Genomic DNA, 10,185 nt, shown 5'->3' with positions numbered 1-10,185 from the left:
AAGCTTAGGTGGATAAACAATACCCTTGATCGTCTTAACTATTCATAAATATTGAGCAACAAGGTTTTAATTCTGCTAATTTTGAGGTTTAAGTCAAGTTGGGGTGGTCTAGTCCGGTAAAAGCTGAAAATAAGCGGGTCTTAATTGTGTAAACCACTAAGTTATATTATTGTCGGATCTTATTTGTCCCGGTAAATATTAAGGCATGGGTTTAGGTGGACAACAATATCGATGATCGCGGTTTTTGCGTTTTTCTGAGCTTTAAAATCTAACCTATATGTTTGATTTAACTTTGATTTTCCGATTATGATCCAACTGCATTAGACTTTTTCAGGGATGAAAAAGACTTAAGTGTGGGGATGTTTGATGTGTTGTAAAACACATTTACTTTCCGTATCATTTTTATCATGTTTTGATTGCTTTTAAGTTTAATTATTAAGTTTTATGGTTTATTATGCTTGATTTTACAAAGTTGATTGTTTACTTATAGGTTATGAGGTTTGGTGAAAAAAGAGTTAAAATTGAAGAGTTTAGGGGCTTAATTGGTCAACTTTCAAACTTATAAGTCAAGGCCTGACCCAAGCCCACATCGTAGAAGCCTTTTATAATATTATATGAAGTTAATTATTGGAGAAATCAGCCATAAGAAAGCCAAGAAACCCGAAATTAATAAACCCAAAAACCCTAGCAGGTTCCGATCGCAGCAACTGTAGCAGCAAAGAAAAAAGAAAAAAAAACGGCGGCTGTGGCGGCTGTGGAGGCTAGAGGAAGAAGAAGGAGGCTCGGGGTGATCTTGTGCAACGACTAGGTATCTTATACATCATAAATCTCAGCCATAAACCCTAAGTAATTGTCCTTAAACTTTGGTTATTGTTCAAGAACCCTAACTTTGTTGAATTAATCTTTTACTTTGGATTGTTTTGCAAGTGATTGATAGTTTGACTTGTGATTGATTGTTTTTGAATCTTGACTGAATTTGATCATGTTTAAGTTGATGTTTGTGATGTTTTTCTTAAGTATGCATGGCTGTCCAAAATCTATGTTAGGCTAAACTTGCTTGTTCTACCTAGGATAGATGATTGTTGAGTAGTTTAGACTTGTGTAATGGATTGTTAATGTTCAAGACTTGAATTATTGATTTAAAGTTTAACTAAACCATAAATTATATTGTGTGTGATGGCTGTGTTTTATATTTTATTACTTATAATCCTCTTGCATTAGTTAATTGAATTAGTTTTGATTAATTGATTGCTTGTTAGACTCTTAACTTGGTGTTTAGGGTTTATTTGAGGGGTGTACAACCGTAGGGATAAGTGGGTAATATAAATCATATAAAATCAGTTAAGTACACCTTCTTTGAGATCGAGAGGTGATAAGAAGTAATATTGTCTCATTGCTTTACTTGTTAGAATTAAGACCGCGCGAGAGCGGGTTTTTGTCTTGTCAAGTTTGAGTGTTTATGTGCAATTAGTTGGTTTAATTTGGGTTAAGTTAAATTGTTCCTCTATCCTTGGTGACATAGTATTTTTCTCCATTAGGATAGTGTGTCGATGAGACCGAGAGGAGAGTCGTCATTTGAACACGTTAATAATTGTTTTTCCGGTTTATTCTTTAAAATCAACTAAGATAAGTTAGAGATTGTTAGAGAGACTGAGAGGTAATTTGACTTTCTTAAACAAGTTTTAGTTGTGTCATCTTTTATGACCGGCGTCGTGAATATTTTCAATCCGTTGTCTTGTTATTTTTATCAACATGATTCATTCCTAGGTAGACGTCTTTATATATTGAATTTAAACCAAAGTTTTCAAAGTTTTGTCAAAAGTTTTCATTCAGTTAAGTTAAGTAGTTAAAATAAATTCTAAAATAAATCAATTAAATATTTTGGTGAGTCTTGGTTAGAGTTTAGTAATTATAAACGTTTTCACGTGTCTTCGAGTTCGATATCCGGACTTTCCTAATCTTTGCTATACGCGACCGGTACACTTGCCGTTTGTGTGAACTAGGATTGATTGTTTGGTTTTTAAAGCTGTTGCGACTTGTGTTTTATTTATATATATTTTCGCACATCAGGTTTCTGGTTTTGGGTTTTAGTTTTCTATGGACGTGCTTGGTTGCCAAGGTTTCGGTTTGCATGAACCCTACGGTCCTGATGTTGTGCAATAGTAGAGGATGATTGGACCATAGCCTTCTTGGTTTGCCCATCTCGATCTCTTTTCTTATTTCCCCAGTTCGAGACAGGAATTCTTTCCTCTCGAATTCAAAGGTCTTAATGGCATCTCCTACCTCAGTAAGGTCTTTGAACTTCATAAACATGATTGGCTTTCGAATGCGATCACAAACTGCCCATTTACATTTTTTTGCCTGCTCCTGTGCTGAGCCTGCTGCGCTCCCAACAATACCAGTCAATCTTGAGAATCGAGTCATAAACTCTGAGGCTGGTTCATCATCCCTCTGTCGTATAACAGCATACTCCCTTACGTAGGCTTCTCTATCAGCTGTAGAGAAATACTTCTCATAAAAGAGAGTACAAAAGTCATCCCATGAAAGAGTAGCAACATAAGTGTCTCCTCCTTTGACTTGCTTATGACCTTCCCACCAAGTTTGTGCATCATCCTCTAGTTTGTAGGTGGCTAATCTGACTTTATAGTTATCCGCAACTCCTAATACTTCAAAGATATTCTCAATGTGTGCCATCCAGTTTCTTGCTTCCAAAGGAGTAGCAGCATGACTAAAGGATCTGGGCTTCTGTTTTTGGAATCTTTGGAGCCACACATGGATGCCTTCAGCAGTGGCATTCTCATCAATCACAGCTCCAGAATTAGGAGTAGCATTAGCGCGTCCTTCTAAACGAGTTTGTTGCATAACTGCCTCCACGGTTTATGCAACAAGGTTCGGGAGTAGTCCGGCAAAAGCTTGATTAATAGCAGAAACCATGTTTTGATCGACCGGAGTTTCATTCGAAGCCGAATCATTAGTTGCGCGAGTGGTTTTGCGGGTTTGACGACGAGGCGACATCTAAAAAGATGTCAAGATGGTTAGAATACAAATTGGAAGGAGAGCAAACAAAGATCCTAATGAGGTTCCTAACCTATTTAGATTAAACCTAACTGTCTACCCACTCCTCACAGGTTTTAATTTCTAACACTTAAATTTTCTACAGGAAAGAGCCCTTGCTCTGATACCATAGTTGTAGCACCCCAACCCGGATAGGCTGACGTGTCACAATGTACGGAGGTATACAGAGATAAAAGATATAATTCCATTACTTCAATAGGGTCAAAAGTACATATTACTAAAAGTTCAAATACTAAGTTCGAAATACATATTAGTCAAATAACATAAGCTTAACACACATCTTCAGATTATTCCTAACTTTAAGCTTCTCTCTTGATCCCGCCTAAAGTATCCTGTGAACCTGATGTGTAAAAAGATTTACGGAATGAGCCGAATGCCCGGTACGGAATATTAAGGCTCAAAAGCAAGTAATAATCAATTGAATCACAAGATATGATAACATATAACTGATTAAAATTATATAACTGAACTGAAACATATAATACGGATGTACCCATAAGCATAACTGAGTCTGATATTATGTGACGACATATAGGGGGCCACTCCTATATGTCAATCACCCGAAATGGCGTAAGTTGGCATACCCACAACCATTTCCTGAAACTGAAACTGAAAAACTGAACTAGGATATATCCATACGCCTCCTAATAGCTATGTACCACACATGTACTTAAGAGACGCCGTGAACTGATCTCTCCGTCACGGAAGGAGCACATAACATCGAAGCCACAATGTTATGCCCGTGGGACACTCCACGGGAAGCGAGTGCTCAGTGTAACAGAGTGCAAATAATCTGAGTTATATATATAATAACAATACTTATCATAATAAATCACGGAACATGCGATAACGAGTACAATTTAATAATAAATATATCGCATGCTAACAAGTCAAATAATAAATCATAATCTGAACATGAATCGAACGGACGGCCAAATGAATCGAGGTGTCAAAGACGTTAGGAGTTCCAAAGGTATATAATATCAACGAGGTTTATAACAATCGAATATGATAACAATAGGGAGGGGGTTAGGATCCGTACCTTGATTGCTGATTAGTTGTCTTAGGAGATAAATTATAAAAGTGACGCTCTTTTAATCACCCTACATCGTATGCACGTAGCTCATAAGTTCGTGTACGGTTTATATAAGGTTATAGTCAGATTTTATCTTATGTATATATGAAAACATGGAGTCGTTTGATTAAGAAAAATAAGTATTATTAACGAGGTCGATATCTCTTATTTATATTTTAACGAATTTTATTCAAATGTTTTTTTTAAAAAAAATGATTATGGATGTTTGTCATGGGTGGGGTTTGAACTCATGACCATGTTTTATTTTTAAATAGATAGCTTAACCAGTTGGACCAACTCAATATTTGTTAATGTTTATAGAAACAGTTAAACAAATCAGTTAAAGGAGTTGTTAAGCTATTTACAAAAATAAAAAAAATGATTGCTGCCTACGGGTTTCGAACCTGCATATTTTCTGTTATAATCCAACAACTTAACCAACAGACCAATAATCAGTTTGTTTATAATTTCCAAAATAGTGTTTATTTACTTAACATAAGCTGTTAATCATTAAAAAAAACAAAAACAAAAAAACGCAGCAATCAGGTTTCGATCCCAAGACCTGTTGTTTAGAAGCCCTAAGCCTTATCCAGTTGAACCACTTAAACTGTTGTTCAATAGCTACTCAGTTAACATTATTAATCACTATGTTCACTGGTTCATCTTCTTCATATTAACTCGTCATAATATAAGCTAGAAATGCCATATTGTAAATCTTTGTTTTGTGTCATGTATCACGTTTAAACGTATCTAAATGATTTATATAGGCTTAGGTTCGGGTTACCTTAGTTGGACTCGCGATATGATGACGGAAGCACTTGCCGATAAAGAAATGCGAACGGTCGCGGTGATGCTTTTCAAAGACTGGTGGTTCTCTTATCCTTGGTGGTGGTAAACGAAAAATGCAAGCAGGTAGTGGCGTCTTAGCTCGTGGTTTGGAGGTTTGAATGAGGATTAGAGAGTGTAGAGACGATGACGGGTGGCTACGTTGAGTGGTTTCGCGGTGGTAGCGGGTGGTTTAGTGTTTAACAGAGATGGTGGGTGTGGTGGTGGGAGGTGGAGAAATGTGAATGGTGGTGTCGCGTTGATGACGAACGAAATAAAGGTGGCGGTGGCGAAGACCCAACGGAGATGAAGACACAGGGAGTAACCTTGGTAGAGAGGTGAGTGTAAAGAAATGTTGGTTTTTAAAGCCAACGTTCAATACCAAAAGTCAAAAATATCTTGGAAGCTTGTAAGCAAGCATGATTGCAAATAGGGATGGTCTAAGATACGGTGCAATTATTTCCATTAGCTTGCTTGAACATATGGTAAAAATATATGAGCCATAAGAAAAATGGGTAAGAATTGTATAATAATTATCATCTGCGGTATCAATTTGTGTTCAAAAAGAGTAGTGGGACCAAGAAGAATCCTTCACCACACAAACTTTACATTTATTTATTCATTTGCGTTTTTTTTTCTTTTTTTTAAATTATTATTATTTTGTAATGATTTGTGCAGGATGACACGAACGAGTTTATTCAATGTTTCTAGGTTGAATTATTTTATGTAATATATTTATTTATTTTCATGGTTATTTCACCCGGAACCTACGAAACATAAAAGTGTTAGTAGTATACAAATCTCGACTAAAAACAAACAAAAACTATTAAAAATACTAATTAAAATATACATGGGAAACATAAACATTTAGCATTATATCAAATATCCCCACACTTATTCTTTTTTCGTCCCTGAAAAAGTTTGATGCAGTTGGATCAGAATCGAAAATTACAGTCTTACAAACGTATAGGTTAATTTTTAAAGCTCAGAAAAATGCAAAAACCGCGTTCACCGATATTGTTGTCCACTTAAATCCACGCCTTAATCTTTACCGTGACAAATAAGATCCGACAATAATAGTACTCAGTGGTTTACACAATTAAGACCCACTTATTTTCAGCTTTTACCGGACCAAGCCACCCCAAATTGACTTAAACCTCAAAATTTAGCAGAATTAAAACTTTTGTTGCTCTTTTTTTCATGAATAGTTAAGACTATCAAGGGTATTGTTTATCCACCTAAGCTTAAGCATCAAAGTCTACCAAGCATCCATTATATACGATTAAGGTTCAATTAATTAATAGCTAGTGTTCCCCACAACATGACATACCCCCGTTATCAAGCAATACCCCGAACCCATCACCATAGGTGAGCATGCAAAATTTCATCTGTAGGGCTTACCTGTAGTGTGTCGCTTGTGGTCCGTTTTTAATGGTAATGAGACGCGATCAAGGGGACCCCACATGGCTAACAGCGTGGATGATCAAGTCTATAGTGAATTTGTACTTTTGTACTTTTGTGATCATGTTTATAGACTTATAAGGGTTTGCTCTTTTTGGCTTAATTTTAAATATCCACAACCCCACTTAGGAATTGTGAATACCCAGATGAATAAATTGCATACAGACCCATGGTCTCCGGACCCGAATCATCCCATCAATACAAGATTTAAGGTTATAAAACCATACGCCAATGAGGTGTAAAACACTAAACTAGCAGTTTAAAATTTATATCACAGGCTACACGGCATACTCTAACGTTAAACATACCCAAGCATCATATGATAACGTATTCAAAAAAATTTTAAAACTCATAACATTTCCACTTTTTCATACCAAAAATTGAGGCTTGAGTATGACCCGACATTTCATTACTTATCTTCCATGGACAAAACGCTTTACCCACAAAAGATTTCCATTTTAACCATTTTATCAAATTGCCCTTTCATTTTCAAGGCTGAGCCTACCGACATATCCCAAGTTAAGTGCGTTTTCTTTTATTTATCCCATATTATATTAGTAGTTTGAAAAACCAATTTCCGATAAAATCATCATCTCCCACTTTAACGCAACAAAAACGAGACTCAAAGGACATTTTTAAAACATTTTTTTTAAATCAATAAAAACTCAAGTACAAAAACTAAAACAAAACTAAAATTAGTTGAAACACTTGTGTTCCATCCCCACACTTAAATTTTGCATTGTCCTCAATGCAGGCACGGGAAACACAACTCCAAAAATTAAAACAAAAGCTAAAGTTATAAAAATAAAAAGCACAAAACCTAATAATAAAAACAAAGACATAAAAATAAAAACAAACAAAATACAATGGAAAAGACTTAGCTGGTAATATGCGAGACTGTCAATGTGCCAGTCTATTTCCATGGGTGCTCTCCTCACCGACCGTTCAACATGAATTGGTAACTCATTCTCTCTTTCTGAACGGGCACGGCCACTCCTCTCGACAAACCTAAGTAACATCAAACATAACATCTAAAAATAAAGGTTACTTTTAAGTTTTCAACATCCACCAACTTCCAACCCGCCAACCCAACCAAATAGTCTAAAATAATATCAGTACAAACCAAATAAAAAATAAAAACATCATAAAAACTAAAGACATCATAAAAGATAATAAACTCCCATGCCAGCTCGTCAACTCAAGACTCAATCCTCGTCCTCCTCTTCTTCCGACTCCTGCTCAAAATAGTGGAATGGCTCTGAATTATCAAATTCCGGATGACCCGGCTCGTAAACTGGTGCTCTATAACCATACCCCGAACCACCCGGAGCACTCGACCCACTGGGACCCGCAACATCCGGCTGTCAAAGAGAAGCAGGAAAATCAATCCTCAAACTAGTTATCAAATATCTCATATGCTCATCTTGCCTTCTCTGATTCGCTTCTATCATCTGTTGCTGTTCTCGCATATGAGCATCTTGTCTTCTCTGCAATTCCTCACGCTGCTCAGTCACATACCCCCTAAGCTGATCAAAACCGGACTCCATCCGGTCAAACAATGAGTCCAAAGTAATATCCTCGGGGCGAGGCTCTCTAACCGGGAACTGAACACCCATCTTAACATCCTCCCACTCTAACGGGTCAGTGTCCTTCAAAAAACCCGCTTTTCTCAAATCCTTAACTCCCAAAAACTCTCTTCCGGGTCCCAATCTCATATACTTCGGTTTAAACCTATTTAGCACACCCAAATTTTTAGCAATAAGTGTGATGTATGGGCCCATATCAAGCTTTGACCTATTTTTGGTTCCACTACGTCTCGTCCGATGAAACGAAACTGCTAAAAGACTCGCGTGATTAATTGGAACCTTCTCAACCATCGCCAACATGGAAAAGATACCCAACCAGTTTACTTTGTTATCGCCCGAACCGCGACCAATCAATGTATTCACCAAAACCCGGTGAATAAACCGAAGCACTGGATCCCGAATATCCGAGCTAACCATCGATCCCGAAAATGAACAAATCACAATCTTGTTCCAAAACGCAACCAAGTCGTCCTGACCAAAACTCACTTCCTGTTTACTTGTGAATGCACCCCGAATACTTGTCAGAAACCCCGACTCCTTAATCTCATCCTCTGTATAAAACCCGCTTACTGTCGCAAACTCCGCCATAGTCATATCATACAACTCTCTTCCCAAAACAAACGACACCGCATCTGACTGAGCAAAATTACCATCTTTATATTGAAAAGTGCTTAAATATTCCAATGTCAGCTCGTGATATTGCGGTTCGTTTAAACATAGTATAGTCTTAAATTTCGAGCCCAATAACTCCTCAACTCTCTCTCTCTCTTTGACCAATCGTACTCAACAAATCCCAATCAGTCGTCTTAAGAGTAAGAAGTTTCGAATTGATTAACTTACACACTCGGCCATATTCTGGTGAATCTTCCCCGAACTTAAGCAATGAACTATCCATAAGCTTTGGAGCTCTTTTATTTGCCACAATCGTCCCGGGTTGGTATACAATCTCCCGAGTACTCGACCCCATAAAAATAACCGGGTCCGGCTCGCCTCGCGGTCGCGGTGCCGGACCTCGTTTGCGTTTCCCGCCTCTTTTGGCATCTGGCATCCTTGAATCCTCGTAAAACCTCTCGTTATGATGGTGATGATTCCTTGAAATGACTCGACGAAGAAATAAAACTACAAAAACTAAAGTTAGTGACCCGACGAAACAAAAATAAAATAAAGGAATTATACAAACTCTACACTTGATTTTTCACTCAAGAACCCCGTTGATGATTTAATTCGATGGATCGAGGGGAGTTTCCTCCACCTCGGTCGAATCCTCCGGCCCTCCAAGATAATGCTTTAGACTATGGCCGTTTACTTTACACGAAGTTCCGTTGTCTGGATTCTATAACTCCACGGCTCCATACGGGAATACCTCTTTCACCAAATACGGTCCCGTCCACTTGGATCTCAGCTTACCTGCAAATAACTTCAAACGAGAATTAAATAATAATAATACTTTATCACCTTTTTTGAAGTCTTTACCTCCCTTTAAACGTCGATCGTGCAACACTTTTGTCTTTTCCTTGATATCCAACGATTGAGAATATGCCGCATCACGGAGTTCCTCTAACTCATGAATTTGAAAATACCTCTTCCTTGCGGCCTCAGTAAGATCAACATTGACTGTCTTTAACGCCCAAAACGCCCGATTCTCTAACTCAACGGGAAGATGACATGCTTTACCGTAAAGTAACATATATGGTGTAGTACCCAACGGTGTCTTGTACGCGGTCCTGAATGCCCATAGCGCGTCATCCAACTTCTCCGGCCAATCTTTCGACTTATTCCCACCGTCTTCTCCAAAATTCTCTTCACCCCTCTATTAGCATTCTCGACTTGATCGTTCGTTTGAGGATGGTAAGCGGTAGAGGTGCGATAAGTGACTCCATAACGAGCTAATGCTTTCTCCATGACAGAATTACAAAAATGAGTACCTCGATCACTAATGAAACAACGGGATCCAAGTTAAGCTCGTGATCCATAAAACACAATAAAAACTAATGTTTTCGCGTTTTAAGGTAAGGATACCTTGGATTATTATGAAAGTGTGTGTATGTGTATACATAAAATTTAAACAAAAGTAAGGTAAGGATACCTTAGTATGTTTCGAGTATTTGTGTATATTTACGATTTGATGAAATAAATAAGTATATAAATAAACAAGTGTATTGA

General features: G+C 37.4%; 1 protein-coding gene across 1 annotated transcript; it reads right to left on the bottom strand.

Annotated features, from left to right (window-relative positions):
- Nucleotides 1-620: 620 nt before the first annotated feature.
- LOC143622604 (uncharacterized) lies at nt 621-2,862 on the bottom strand. The gene is made up of 2 exons (XM_077093705.1): nt 2,284-2,862; nt 621-707 (listed from the first exon to the last, which is right to left on the bottom strand). Exons 1-2 carry the CDS (start codon nt 2,860-2,862, stop codon nt 621-623), a joined length of 666 nt encoding a protein of 221 aa, XP_076949820.1.
- Nucleotides 2,863-10,185: the final 7,323 nt, after the last annotated feature.

Source organism: Bidens hawaiensis, unplaced genomic scaffold (assembly GCF_021521415.1).
Source record: "Bidens hawaiensis isolate Kalapana, Puna unplaced genomic scaffold, B.hawaiensis_p1.1 tig00000369_1, whole genome shotgun sequence".
Taxonomy (NCBI): Eukaryota; Viridiplantae; Streptophyta; class Magnoliopsida; order Asterales; family Asteraceae; genus Bidens; species Bidens hawaiensis.
The sequence above is the reverse complement of the archived record's forward strand: the minus strand, read 5'-3'. Positions and strand labels throughout refer to the sequence as shown.

Coding starts and splice junctions, on each gene's coding strand:
- LOC143622604 (XM_077093705.1), bottom strand. CDS start 2,862: ATGCAACAAACTCGTTTAGAAGGACGCGCTAATGCTACTCCTAATTCT. Junction 708..2,283: donor AGTTCAAAGACCTTACTGAG/GTAGGAGATGCC, acceptor TTGCTGCTACAG/TTGCTGCGATCGGAACCTGC.